We start from the raw sequence: 15,859 nt of genomic DNA, 5'->3' as shown, positions 1-15,859 counted from the left end.
GGAATGATACATTTAAAGTTGAAAAAAACAAAACAGAGAATTCTATATCTGGCAAAACCACCTTCCAACAAATGAGAAAAATATTAAGATATTCTTAGATAAACAAAAGCTGAGGGAGTTCATTACCACTGGATTTGTCCTATAAGAAACACTAAAGGGAGTCCTTTATGTTCAAATTAAAGGAAGCTTGAGAGTAACTGAAACCTATATAAAAATATAAAGTTCTTCAGTAAAGATAAATACATACACAAATAAAAAACCAGTATCATCACAATTCTAGCTCATAACTCAAATTTTATTATTCTAAAGGGTTTAAAAGCCCCAAGTACAATCATAATTATAAATATATGTTAGTGGTTACACAGTATATGAAGATGTAATTTGTGATGTTAAGAGCATGAAGTGTGGGAGTGGAGCTCTAACAAAGTAGAGCTTTTGTATGTGATTGAAGTTAGGTTATTATCGATTATGAATAAACGTTCATAACTTTAGAATGCTATATATAATCCCGTGGTGACCATTAAGAAAATATTTTTAAAATGTACACAAAAGGAAATGATAAGTAATCAAAAGGTGTTACTACAAAAATGAACTAAACACAAAGGAAGGCTGTGAGGGAGGAAACAAGGGACAAAAAAAGTTATAATACATACCAAACCAACAAAAATGCTAAGAGTAAGTCCTTCCCTCTGAAGTTACTTTAAATGTTACTGTTTTAAACTCCCCAGTCAAAACACATAGAGTGAAAGAATGAATTTAAATAACAGGATCCAGAGATGGATCAAGATGGTGGAGTAAGAAGATGTGGAGTTCACCTCCCTCAACAAACACATCAAAAATACATGTACATGTGCAAAAATTCTCACTGAAAACTAACTAGAAACTGGCAGGACTCCTTCACAACCAAGGTTGTACAAAAGATCCATGCGTAATTGGATAGGAAGGGAAGAAAAACAATGGGGTTAGGACCTGTACCCCAAGAGAGGGCACAGAGGAAAAGGGAGAATACATGGGTAGATACCTGCCATGGGGAGTTAGCCAGGGAAAGCCACAGTTTGGGTAGCCCAGGGCTGGGGTCCTATGCAGGTGAGAAGAGCCCCATTGGTTGGAGGACGGCTGGGACTAATAGGAGGGTATAGGAAGCCTGGACTCTGTTCATGAGGAGCATGTGTGCACTTGGCTTGCCCTGAAGGCAAAGTGGAGAGAGGTCTGCTCTATTGCTTGCCATGTTTCCCAAGACCACCTTGGCATGTGCACCAGCCTGAGCTGAGTGAATGCTCTGGCTCCAATCATTCCATGTCACAGAGCAGCACTGGATCTGGGGTACCATGACCCACAACAGGTGGGGGCAGCTGTGACAGAGGCTGGGGGCAATGATCTGCTGTGAGAGATAAAGGGGGCTTGCACCGAAGGGTGACTCTGAGCGAAGTGAGGAAAACAACTGCAGGAATCTGCACAGACAGCACATTAGGGACAGTTTGGATCTCTGTGTGTGGCCAACATGAGCTGAGAGGCTGTATGGGCCCCAGTAGCTCCAGCACTCCCCAACTTGTGAGGCAAGGGTGTAGGTGCAAAGAGAGGGAAAAAACACACACTAAAAGGGAACAGGGACAGCTTGGGCACAAACAATTTGGAATCGGATCCCACCCCTAAGAGGTTGGTGATGGCCACTGAACAGAAGGAATGTCCTGCATGACAACTAGCTCCAGCTCTGGCCACTACATCTCCAGCCACACTCCTTAAACAACCAGTGGATCACTGAAGAAATCAAAGAGGAAATCAAGAAGTTCCTGGAGAAAAAAGAACATGAAAACACAATGATCCAAAATCTATGGGACACAGCAAAAGCAGTTTTAACAGGGAAGTTTACAGTGATAAAATCTTAGCTCAGGAAAGAAGAAAAATTTCAAATAAGCAACCTAACCTTAAAGCTAAAGAAACTAGAAGAAGAAGAAAAAAATAAGTTAGTAGAAGGAAAGAAATCATAAAGATCAGAGAAGAAATGAATAAAATAGAGACGAAAGAAAGGAATGAAGGAGGGAGCGAGGGAGGAGGGAAGAAAAAAGAGAGAAAGAAAGCAAAAGAAAGACAGAGAGAGAGAGAGGAAGCAAGCAATCAAGGAAGAAAGCAAGAAAGCCAGAAAGCAAGAAAGCAGGCAAGCAAGCAAGAAATAAAGAAAGAAAGAAGGAAAGAAAGAAAGAAACTATGAGCTGGCTCTTTTTAAAACATAAACAAAATTGATAAACCTTTAGCCAGACTTATCAAGAAAAAAAAAGAGTGAGGGCCCAAATCCGTAAATCAGAAATATAGAAGGAAAATTAACAACCAGCACAACAGGAATACAAAGTATCATAAAACATTACCACTAACGACTGTATGCTAATAAAATGGGCCACCTAGAAGAAATGGACAAATTCCTAGAAATGTACAATTTCCCAAGACTGACTCAGAAAAAAATAGAAAATATGAACCGACCAATTAACTGTAATGAAATTGAATCAGTAATTTAAATACTCCCAACAAACAATAGTGCAGGACCAGAGGGTTTCACAAGTGAATTCTACCAAACATTTAAAGAAGGGATAATAACTGTACTTCTCAAACTAGTCCAAAAAATTGCAGAGAAAGGAACACTTCCTAGCTCATTCAACGTGGCCAGCATTTCCTTAATACCAAATCCACACAAAGTCATTACAAAAAAATAAAAGTATAGACCAATATCTGTTATAAACATAGACATAAAAATTCTCAAGAAAATATTAGCAAATCAAATCCAACAATATATAAAAAGAATTATAGACCATGACCAGTATAAATTTTTCCAGGTATGTAAGGCTGGTTGATCATTCAATATCAATGACTATAATCCATCACATTAAGAAAATAAATAAAAAATCATTTGGTTATATCAAGAATAAAGGCAGTTAAAGCATTTCACAATATTCAAAGTTCATTCATGATAAAACTCTCAGAAAACTAGGAATATGGGGTAACTAACTCAATTTGATAAAGAGTATCTACAAAAAAAACAAAACAAAAAAAAAAAACTATAGCTAATATCATACTTTACAGTGTGAAATTCAAAACTTATCCACTAAGATCAGGAACAAGGCAAAGATGCTCTGTCTCTCCACTGCTTTTCAACTTCACATTGGAAAACTTAGCTAATGCAATAAGACAAGAAAAAGAAAATAAAAGGAATAGAGTTTGGGAAAGAAAAAATAAAATTATCTTTGATCACAAATGAGGTAACAGTCTATGTAGAAAATCCAAAAGAATTGACAAAACTTTCTGCAATTAAATAATGATAACAAGGTTGCATGATACAAGGTTAATATACAAAAGTCAATCTCATTCCTACATACACTGATAAAACAGTGTAATTTAAATTTAAAAATACATTACCATTTATAATAGTACTTAAAAATGAAATACTTAGGTATAAGTTTTATATATGTATGAGATCTATATGAGGGGAAACTATAAAACTATATAGAAAAGTAAAGAAACTATGTAAATGGGAAGATTTTCCAAATTCATGTGTAAGAAGTCTCAATATTGTCAAGATGTCAGTTTTCCTAACTTGATGTATAGATGCAATGCAATCCCAGTCAATACCCAAGAAAGTTACTTTGTGGATATAGAAAAAATTGATTTTACAATTTCTATGGAGAGGAAAAAGACCTACAATAACCAACACAATAATTAAGGACAATAATTATTTCCTTTTCTCCAGTCAATCAGCCTGGTAAAAGGCCAGAGGTCCTTTTGCAGAGAGCTGGCAGAAAGATTTAAGTATACATTTTTGGTACTGGTGTATATGTATATATGTGTATATATATATATATATATATATTTATTGAGATATATATATATATATATATATATATATAATCTCCAAGGGGTTCTGAGTCTTGTCAGATGATAAATAAGATAGAAGAGATCATTATTCCTTTTCCCCTACATCTTAAGAAATCTCCATCTCTCACATTCCCTTGATTGTACACGCAATGAGTTCAAAATGAACTTGCTCCAAATGTCATTCAGGACCAGATATTCTCCAGTTCTCATTTCTGACACACACCTTTTCCTCTAGAAACCAGAGCACTTCCTGACCCTACATTGCAAGTCTGACACCAACTTTCCTCTGGGAAGGAAGCTTAAGATGAGAAGACTATTGATGCTCTAGGGGCATCAGGAGGAGGACGATGTTCTGTGATAACTAACTCAGGAATATCTAGCTCATCCATAATAGGTGCTGGGAATTTTGCTGGAAACAAATTGATGCAAGGAGACCATTTCACATGCCAGGCCAGCCCTCAGCTCATTCTTACACATTGGGAATTGGGAGCTGATAATGGGTTGTGATGGCCATTTACTTTAGGAAAAAAAATGATCAAATAGGGTTTTTAAATCTTGTTTTACTCAATATTTCTGTCCATGTGTTTTCTGTGCTCAGAATTTTTTACAACAGCAACAATAACAAAACATGAGGGACTAGAGTAATGTAATTTAGAGTTCAAACATTTTCATCAGTAATTAGGTCATATTTTCTTGCATTTCTGCACCCCAAGTAATTAAAGACATAAGCAAGGCTTTTCCTAAGCTTTCTGGGTTCTAGTTGACTTCATCCTCATTAATTCTAATGTTTTCTGGTTTATTGAAAATGAAAAAGGATAATTGGTGTCTGTGGAGATGTGGTGGGAGTTTGAGTAATATAGAATGTAGGGGAAAGATAGGAGAATCACAGGTCTTGAAGAGATTCGTATCTACCCCAGCAGCTCTCTGTGTCAGGGCAAAGAACACCCCAAACTCCTTTCTGCCCTTTTGCCTCTGTTGCACATTACCTATTATGACCTTTTCTTCCTCTTCCACTCAATAAGTAGGAATGAGACTATCCCTTTTGTGACAGCAGTTAGATTATTTTTGAAAAGCTAAGGATAATAAAGCCCTGTTATGTCTCATAAGAAACTAGATTTAGATGTGTGTATTTTCCCCAATTTATCATTATGTTCTCACAGCAAGGAAAGGAAGAGTAATTATTACAATTTTGTTTTCTTAAATCATATAGCCATTTTGAATTGCAAAAATAAGTCTGTATAGTTAACTAGTTAGAATATCACCTTTTTACTTCAACACTGATCATTTGATGGCCACTTGGAGGAGTGGCCAGTCATTTTTTTAATTGTATTTATTTTTTTTTATCAAAGTATACTTGATTTACAATGTTCTGCCAATCTCTACTGCACAGTTAAATGAATCAGTAATACACATACAGACATTTTCTTTTTATATTCTTTTCCATTATGGTTTACCATATCATTCAAGATACTGAATATAGTTCCATGTGCTACACATTAGGACCTTGCTGTTTATCCATCCCATGAATAATAGTTTACATCTGCTAATTCCAAACTCAGTCCTTCCCTCCCCTATCTGCCAGCATCTTCACCCTTGGCAGCCACAAGTCTGTTCTTTACGTGTTAGACTGTTTCTGTTTTGTAGATAGGTTCATTTGTGCCATATTTTAGATTCTACATGTAAGTGATATCATATGGTATTTGTGTTTCTCTGTCTGACTTACTTCACTTAGTATGTTAATCTCTAGTTGCATCCACATCGCTGCAAATGGTATTATTTCATTCTTTTTTAAGGCTGGGTAGTATTCCATTGTATATATGTACCACATCTTCTTTATCCATTCATCCATCGATGGACATTGAGGTTGTTTCCATGTTTTGTCTATTTATACAGTGCTGCTAAGAACATAGGGGTGCATGTATCTTTTTGAATTATAGATTTTTCCAGGTACATGGAGTGGGATTGCTGGATCATATGGTAATTTTATTTTTAGTTTTCTGAGGAATGTTCACATTGCTTTCCATAGTGGCAGCACCAACTTACATTCCTACCAATAATGTAGAAGGGTTTCCTTTTCTTAACACCTTCTCCAGCATTTGTTATTTGGCCATTCTGATAGGTGTGAGGTGGTACCTCATTGCAGTTTTGATTTGTATTTCTCTAATAATTATTGATGTTCAACATCTTTTCATGTGTCTACTGGCCATCTGTATGTCTTCTTAGGAGAAATGTCTATTAAGGTCTTCTGCCCATTTTTTTATTGGGTTGTTTTTTGTTGTTGTTGTTTTAATTAATTAATTAATCTATTTATTTTATTGGCTGTGTTGCATATTTATTGCTGTGTGTGGGCTTTCTTTAGTTGCAGCGAGTGGGGGCTACTCTTCATTGTGGAGTGTGGGCTTCTTATTGCTGTGGCTTCTCTTGTTGTGGAGCACGGGCTCTAGGTGATGGGCTTCAGTAGTTGCAGCACATGGGCTCAGTAGCTGTGGCTCATGGGCTCTAAAGCACAGGATCAATAGTTGTGGCGCACATACTCAGTTCCTCCGCGGCATGCGGGATCTTCCTGGAGCAGGGACGAACCCATGTCCCCTGCATTGGCAGGAGGATTCTTAACAACTACGCCACCTAGGAAGCCCATTGCTGTTGTTTTTGAGTTGTAGGAACTGTCTGTATATTTTGGAGATTAAGCCCTTATTTGTCACATCATTTCCAAATATTTCCTCCCATTCCCTAGGTTGTCTTTTTGGTTTTTTTATGGTTTCTTTCGCTGTGCAGAACTTTGTAAGTTTGATTAGGTTCCACGTTTTTATTTTTGTTTTTATATCTATTGCTTTGGGAGACTCATCTAAGAAAACATTGGTATGATCTCTGTCTGATAATGTTTTGCTAGGCTTTCTTCTAGTTTTATGGTGTCCTGTCTTATGTTTAAGTATTTAAGTCATTTTGAGTTTATTTTTGTGCATGGTGTGAGGCTGTGTTCTAACTTCATTGATTTACAAGCACCAGTCCAACTTTCCAAGCACCACTTGCTAAAGAGACTGTCTTTGTCCCATTTTATATTCTTGCCTCTTTTGTCAAAGATTAATTGACTGCAGGTGTGTGGGTTTATTTCTGGGCTCTCTAATCTGTTCCACTGATCTGTTTGTCTGCTTTTGTACCAATACCACACTGTCTTGATTACTGTAGCTTTGTACTATTATCTAAATTCTGGGAGCATTATGCCTCCTGCTCTCCCCCCCACCTCACAATTTCTTTGGCAATTCTGGGTATTTTATGGTGTCTTATAAATTTTTGGATTCTTTGGTCTAGTTCTGTGAAAAATGTCATGGGTATTTTGATAGGGATCACATTGAATCTGGAGATTGCTTTGGGTAGTACTGCCATTATAATAATAATTCTCCCAATCCAAAAGCACGGGATATCTTTCCATTTCTTTGAATGCTCTTTTATTTCCTTTGTTAATGTTTTATAGTTCTTAGCATATAAGTCTTTTACCTCCCTGGTCAGGATTATTCCTAGGTATTTTTTTGGTGCTATTTTATTATTATTATTTTTTAAATTTTATTTATTTATTTATTATTTTGGTGGGGTACACCAAGTTCAATCATCTGTTTTTATACACATTTCCCCGTATTCCCTCCCTCCCTCGACTCCCCCCCCACCCTCCCTCGAGTCCCCCCCACCCTCCCTGTCCCAGTCCTCTAAGGCATCTTCCATCCTCGAGTTGAACTCCCTTTGTTATACAACAACTTCCCACTGGTTATCTATTTTACAGTTGGTAGTATATATATGTCTGTGCTACTCTCTTGCTTTGTCTCAGCTTCCTCTTCTGGGGCTATTTTAAAAGGTATTGTTTTTTACACTCACTTTCTGATATTTTATGGCTAGTGTGAAGAAATGCAACCAATTTTTTTAAGAACTTTTATTGAGATACAGTTAACAGACAATAAACAGCATATATTTAGAGTGTACAATTTGGTACCCCAATCTCCAAAATTCATTCCCCCCCAACCCTCCCCGCTTTCCACACTTGGTGTCCATGTGTTTGTTCTCTTCACCTGTGTCTCTATTTCTGCCTTGCATTTCCTCTTTCATAGTTGTTAGCATCTGCCTTATGTATTGAGCTGCTCCTATACTGGGTGCATATATATTTATAATTGTTATCTCCTCCTCTTGGATGGATCCCTTGATCTTTATGTAATATCCTTTCTTGTCTCTTGTAACATTTTTTATTTTAAAGTCTATTTTACCTGATATGACTATTGCTACTCCAGCTTTCTTTTGATTTTCATTTGCATAGAATATCTTTTCCCATCCCCTCACTTTCAGTCTGTATGTGTGCCTAGGTCTGAAGTGGGTCTCTTTGAGACAGCATATATATGGGTCTTGTTTTTGTATCCATTCAGCCAGTCTGTGTCTTCTGGTTGGTGCATTTAGTCCATTTACATTCAAGGTAATTGTCGATATGTATGTTCCTATTACCATTTTATTAATTGTTTTGTTTTTGTTTTTGTAGGTCCTTCTCTTCTCTTATGTTTCCCGCTTAGAGAAGTTCCTTTAGCATTTGTTGTAGGACTGGTTTGGTGGTGCTGAATTTTCTTAGCTGTTGCTTGTCTGTAAAGCTTTTGATTTCTCTGTGGAATCTGAACGAGATCCTTGCTGGGTAGAGTATTCTTGGTTGTAGGTTATTCCCTTTCATCATTTGAAATATATCATGCCACTCCCTTCTGGCTTGCAGTTTCTGCTGAGACATCAGCTGTTAACCTGATGGGAGTTCCCTTGTATGTTATTTGTCATTTTTCCCTTGTGGCTTTTAATAACTTTTCTCTGTCTTTAATTTTTGTCAGCTTGACTACTATATGTCTTGGCATGTTTCTCCTTGGATTTATCCTACCTGGGACTCTCTGCTCTTCCTGGACTTGGGTAGCTATTTCCTTTCCCATGTTAGGGAAGTTTTCAACTATAATCTCTTCCAGTATTTTCTCAGGTCCTTTCTCTCTCTCGTCTCCTTCTGGGACCCCTATAATGCTAATGTTGGCGCGTTTAACATTGTCCCAAAGGTATCTTAGGCTGTCTTCAGTTCTTTTCATTCTTTTTTCTTTATTCTTTTCTGCATCAGTGATTATCCCCATTCTGTCTTCCAGGTCACTTATTCACCCTTCTGCCTCTGTTAATCTGCTACTGGTTCCTTCTAGTGTATTTTTCATTTCAGTTATTGTGTTGCATATTTCTGTTTGTTTGTTCTTTAATTCTTCTAGGTCTTTGGTGAACTTTTTGATCTTTGCATCCAGTCTTTTTTCAAAGTCCTGGATCATCTTCACTATCATTATTCTGAATTCTTTTTCTGTAAGGGTGCCTATCTCCTCTTCATTTAGTTGTTTTTCTGGGGCTTTATCCTGTCCCTTCATCTGGTACAAAGTCCTCTGCTTTTTCATTTTCTCTATTTTTCTGTGGCTGTGGTTTTCAGTTCTGCAAGACGAAATACTGCTGATACTGCTTGATACTGCTGTCTGCCCTCTCATGGAGGAAGCTATCTGGGAGCCTTCTGTGTGCTTCCTGATGGGAGGGACTGATGGTGGGTAGGGCAGGGTGGGCAGAGCTCAGTAAAGCTTTAATCCGATTTGGTGGGCGGAGCTCAGTAAAACTTTAATCTGCTTGTCTGCTAATGGGTAGGGCTGTGTTCACACCTTGTTGGTTGTTTGGCCTGAGGCCATCTAACGCTGGAGCCCACAGGCTCTTTGGTGGGGCTAATGGTGGACTCTGGGAGGGCTCACACCAATAAGCACTTCCCAAAACCCCTGCTGCCAGTGCCCCTGCCTCCTTGGTGAGCCACAGCTGCCCCCCCCACCTCTGTAGGCAACCCCCCAACAGCAGCAGCTGGGTCTGGTTCAGTCTCCTATGGGGTCACTGCTCCTTCCCCCTGGGTCCTGGTGAGCACATATTTTTGTGTGCCCTCCAAGAGTGGACTCTCTGTTTCCACCAGTCCTCTGGAGGTCCTGCAATCAAATCCTGCTGGCTTTCAGGGTCTGATTCTCTGGGGATTCCACTTCCCGTTGCTGGACTCCCAGGTTGAGAAGCCTGACATGGGGCTCAGAACCCTCACTTTAGTGGGTGGAATTCTGCAGTATAACTGTTCTCCAGTTTGTGAGTCACCCACCCAGCATTTATGGAATTTGATGTTAACGCGATTGCGCCCCTCCTACCATCTCACTGCGGCTTCTCCTTTGCCTCTGGATGTGGGGTGTCATTTTTTGGTGAGTTCCAGTGTCTTTCTGTTGATGATTATTCAGCAGTTAGTTGTAATTCCGGTGCTTTTGCAAGAGGGAGTGAGCGCAGGTCCTCCTATTCCACTATCTTAATCCTATCTCCAAGAAATGCAACCAATTTTTGAATGTTAATCTTGTATCTTGCTACTCTGCTGAATTCATTTATTAGATCTAGTAGGTTTTGTGTGGAGTCCCTAGGGTTTTCTATATATAGTATGTTATCTGCATATAGTGACAATTTTACCTCTTCCCTTCCAATTTGGATAACTTTTATTTATTTTTCTTGTCTGATTGCTGTGGCTAGGATTTCTAATACAATGTTGAATAGAAATGGTGAGAGTGGGCATCCTTGTCTTGCTGCAGATTTTAGTGAGAAGGCTTTTAGCTTTTCACTGAGAAGTATTATATTGGCTGTGGGTGTGTCATAAATGGCTTTTATTATAGGAATGGCCAATCTCATATATGAGATGATGTAGGAAAACTTTTAGGCTCTAGAAGTTTCCTCTTCTCATGGAGTTTTCTTCATTACCATCATCAAAAAATTGTCACTTCTCTAGGTTTTCTTTTATGTCTCCTTAATTTTCTATAGTCCATTTCTGCCTTGACAAAATAACCAGGCTTTCTATTAGCTGCCATATATTAAGGATTTGAATTGTTCCAGACACTAAGCTTTTCTGTAGATGTAAACAAAAAGAATAAAGAGTGTTGCTCATAATCACATTATACAAAGGGTTAAGTTGTAAGAAACCCACTGTGGTCAAGAAGTATGTGTCCTGAGGGGAATTCAGGATGGAAAAAAACAAGATGAAGCATTCTGTGCTTTGGAAATATGGGGCCCTAGATAGTTAAGACACATATCTAAGGAAAAAAAAATTCAATGACCCTAGATTTGTGCATCTTTCCACACATAGAAAAGCACTAAGATCATTAACTTGAGATATCTGTTCTTTGTGATTAGCAGCAATCACACACACACACACACACACACACACACACACACACACACACACACACGTGTGTGTGTATACTCCTCCCTTAACTCTTAAGAGCAGTCCCTCAAAGCTATCTGAGAAGCTGTTTCCCAGGGTATAGTCTTTAGTGAGGTCTGGGAATATAACTGAAACTCACTGCTATTATGTTGTGCTTTTTTTTTTTTTTTCAGTCAACATACATGATCGCATTTAACACTCAGCCTAAGTAAGTATGGTGTTCTCAATTTACACATGAGAAACTAGTTAATAAGTATGATACTTCAGCAAAATTCCATAAATGGTAATTGAGGTATCCAGGATTAGTAGACAGGTCATATCTCTGATTCTCAAGCGTCTCCTTTTAACCACTTGCTGAATATTAGCTGAAGGCTTAATATTAAGTCTTAAGACCAGTTTTCTGCTACCAACACCAATCAAAGTTCTTTGTAAGTAATTTATGCAAATATCCCATTTTTTTGTCTTTAAAAACCTCTAATTTCTCTCCCTAGTGGAACATTATTGGGGTTGCTGCTGAAATCTGGTACCTCAATTGCAATTCTTACATCCCAAATAAACACTTTGCTTGACTGTTGCCTCCTACCATTTTTAGGTTGACAAAGTCATAAAGAACTTCTGCTTCCAGAACAGAATATAGAGCTGACCAGATCTGAGCTAATCCCTCTGTTGGAGCAATTTGAATCAGTGTTTAGGCATAGACAGAAGGTTGTAAAATGTAAAATGATTAAAATATTAGAGAATGATTAATGAAACTGAGACTAAAGGGAGAAAAAAGAAGATTTTGTTAAATGAATTTGAATCCCACAAAAACAATATGAATCACTATCTGGAAAGACTGTAAAATTGGAGAGGTATTAAGAACTAGGCATTATACCAAAGGATCTTCAGGATTCAAGCCATAGCTAATCACTCATAGCATAGTATAAAGATATTAAAAAGTAGAGGGTCTATTATGTAAAGTAGGATATGTGAACTTAGAGCTTAAGAAGTCTAGGGATCCACTGATCTTGAACCTCTGGGAAAACGAAAAATTATTTTGCTATTCTAACTTCAGAGTATGTCTAAACTAGCCAGATCCTGCTTTCACATGTATATTATATTACTATTATAATATATATTACTACATATATTTATATAATTATTCTATTATAAATAATTCATTCTTGAATTTGGTATCTCTGTATTGTTTTTCTCCTTTCACTCCCCTCTCAAGCCTCCTCTTTCTTCTCCTTCACCTCCTAACACTGGTTAAAAAAGCAAAAACAAAAACAAGTAACAACAACAACAACAAAACAAAAACAAAGAACAGCCACTCTATTCCACACTCCCTGTTCCTCCCTATTCTGTTCAACAGATGAAGTGTAAACATAAATGAGCTGTAATTCATTTAGAGAACCAAATTCACCTGTCCATATCTGAAAGAAGACCACCCGCTTCAAATCTCCACTCAGGGCCTCATTTAGTGTCCTGAAAAACATTTGTTCAATATTTACTGAAGGAATTATTTAATTTAAGAAAGGTGAAATGTGTTCTGACAAATTCCATTTGAGAAACAATGCCAGGGATAAACAACTCACTCACTGGAACCAGGAGCAGTGCGGTTAATACTGAAGACTCCCATAGGATTACATACTAATACCCACAGGACAACAGAAACAGGATTTCTTCTAGGACACCAAGGCTCCCAGAAGAATTAACAGCTGCTCTGAAAATGAGATGGCACTTGGAGATATATAAAGAAGGAACATTGAATGCTGGCTTTTCAGGCAAACGAGGCTAGAGCTCAAGGAAGATGCCAAAGATTGGTTCTCTCTACTTCATGGTTTTCATTTCCACAAGAGCTAAGCGCTACATCAAGAATACTGAAACTTTCCCACTTTCCAGCTGTGGTAAAGCTGTTGCATGATTATTTGCTTCTGCCACTTGGTATGTATTCTAGAACCTCAAAAAATTCTGGCCAAACTGTCATCCAAAGCACTGAATTTATTTGCTCAATGCTCCGTATGTTTGAATGACAGAGGTTGAATGATAGTGAAGGCTAAAGCCTTTTGACTTCCCATTCAAGGTTTCTTCTTTAGGCATCAGAATCAGTGGTGAGAAGAGAGAATACCAACCTCTATGGCATCCATTAACATGTCATATTTGAACCCTGAAACTGTAATCTTGATTGGAATTCTTGGACTAGAACATATGCAGTTTTGGATTGGGTTTCCATTCTTTGCTGTGTGCCTGGTGGCTCTTTTGGGAAATATCATTTTACTGATTATCATCCCTACAGAAAGCAGCCTGCATCAGCCCATGTACATCTTCCTAGCCCTGTTGGCAGCCACCGACATAGGACTCTGTGCAGCCATTACTCCCAAGATGTTGGCTATCTTCTGGTTCAGGTCTTACTCCATGGCCTTTGACACCTGCTTAGCCCAGGTGTTCTTCATTCATGCCCTGCAGTGCATGGAGTCTGGCATCCTATTGGCCATGGCTTTTGACCGCTATGTTGCCATCTGTGATCCTCTGAGGCACACATCCACCCTCACACCTTCAATCCTGTGTCGCATGATAGCAATGGTGGCAATTCGAGCTACAGCACTGGTTGGTCTATTACCCATTCTAATCAAAAGATTGCACCTTTTCCATTCCATTGTAATTCGCCACTCTTACTGTGAGCACATGGCTGTGGTCAAGCTGGCGGCAGAAGACATCCATGTCAATAAAACATGTGGTCTTTTTGTGGGTTTTACAATTCTGGGATTTGACATGATTTTTATCCTCATTTCCTATATCCTTATTTTCCAGGCTGTTTTTCGTCTACACCAAAAGGAGGCACGGCTCAAAGCATTCAACACGTGCACAGCTCACATTTTTGTTTTCCTTGAGTTTTATATTCTTGCCTTCTTCTCCTTCTTCAGCCATCGGTTTGGACATGTTGTCCCCTCTACCCACATTCTTCTGTCTACCATTTACCTTCTTGTGCCACCTGCACTCAACCCTACTGTCTATGGTATAAAAAATAAAGTAATGCGTAAGCGTGTGGCACAGATTTTTCTTCTGAATCATGGATCCCAGCAGTGATCCATCAAACGTCTGTGGACACATAGAGAATATTTTTACTTCCTACAGATGGAAAGAGTTTGGACTCTGTGTGTTAATTGTTGGGGTTTCACATCATCATGCTCTATCTTTAAGGCGTTTATTTCCTAGACTACAGCTAAGCTGTCATAAAAAGTATTCAGGTTAACCCTGATATTATCTCTGTATCTCTAATGCATTTCAATTCTAATTTAATCTTCATCACCCTTTCCTCTTTTTTGCTGTTTTTAATTTGCAGTTCTTATTAATTCTTCATAAGAAAGCTTTGATTTTTAGTTTTCAAACTTTCTGTTCTGGAATATATATGGTATAAACTATGAATTTCTTTTAACCATTGTTTTTGTTGCATACCACACATTTTGACATTTTGTATTCTTACTCAATTAAAAATAAGACTTATATTCATTGTGATTTCTGTGTTATTGCATGAGATACTGAGATATGTGCTGCACGATTTCCAAATATTTAAAATCTTGAATAATGTTTTAATTAAATTCTAATTTAGTTATAGATTGCATGCAGAAAATATGCTCTTTACAATATTAAATATTTGAAATGTGTTAAGATTTGCATTATGGCTTGCCTTAAGGTCTATTTAGTGTATCCTTGAAATTAATGTGCATTATATAGTTACTGAAAAGTAAGAAAAAAAGAGAAAAATAAGTTGAAAGATGGAAATGATTATGATAGAAAATGTGTTAATAAAATATGAAGCAAATTATAGGAGATGAGCCAGAGAGATAGAAAATATAAATTAGCAACACATGAAAGAAGTCTCATTACTACATACTATGTATATGAAAACATTAATAATGAAATATTGTAAATAAATTACTACCAATGAACTCAAATATATAAACAGAATTAGCACAATTCTTGAAAGATATAAATTACAAAAATTGTAAAGGAAGAAATATAAAACCTGAATATCCTTACATGTGTGAAACAACTGAAGTTTTAGAATTTTTCTTTAATTATTTTTGAAAATTAAAAAATGCATATATATATAGCATATATATTAAACATATAAATATATGCAATTTTAAAATTGTACACACACACACACACACACTCTCTCTCTGAAAATATTACCACAAGGAACTAACATATCCATAGTCTCACACAGTTACTTTCTGTGTGTGTGGTGAGAACACTGAAGATCTACTTTATTAGCAATCAAGTACACAACATATTATTATTAACTATAGTCACCATGCTGTGCATTAGGTTTCTAGAATGTATTCATCTTATAACTCAAAGTATATACTCTTTGATCAATATCTCCCTTCTTCTCCTATCCCACAGCCTTTGGTAAGCATCGCCTTTTTCTCTGTTCTTATGAGTCTATGAGTTTCATTTTTTTTAAACATTCAACATATAAATGAGATCATATAATATTTGTCTTTCTGTATCTGGCTTATTTCATTCAGGATAATGTATACCAGGTTCATTCATGTTGTAACAAATGGCAGGATTTCCTTCATTTTTAAGGCTGAATAATATATATTTGCATATCACATTTTGTTTGTGCACTCATTTATCTTTCAATGGACACATTGTCTCCATATCTTGGTTACTGTGAATAATCCTGCAATAAACATGGGGGTGAAGATATGTCTTTGAGGTAGAGATATTATTTCTTTGGGATATGTGCTC

At 37.2% G+C, this 15,859-nt stretch overlaps 1 protein-coding gene across 1 annotated transcript; it reads left to right on the top strand.

Annotated features, from left to right (window-relative positions):
* Positions 1–13,234: 13,234 nt before the first annotated feature.
* LOC130829086 (olfactory receptor 52A1-like) lies at positions 13,235–14,185 on the top strand. Its single transcript, XM_057695259.1, has one exon. It carries the CDS (start codon positions 13,235–13,237, stop codon positions 14,183–14,185), a length of 951 nt encoding a protein of 316 aa, XP_057551242.1.
* Positions 14,186–15,859: the final 1,674 nt, after the last annotated feature.

The sequence above is a fragment of the Hippopotamus amphibius genome, chromosome 9, assembly GCF_030028045.1.
Source record: "Hippopotamus amphibius kiboko isolate mHipAmp2 chromosome 9, mHipAmp2.hap2, whole genome shotgun sequence".
NCBI classification, from domain to species: domain Eukaryota; kingdom Metazoa; phylum Chordata; class Mammalia; order Artiodactyla; family Hippopotamidae; genus Hippopotamus; species Hippopotamus amphibius.
Note: the sequence above shows the minus strand (reverse complement) of the source record. Positions and strands in the feature narration are given on the sequence as shown.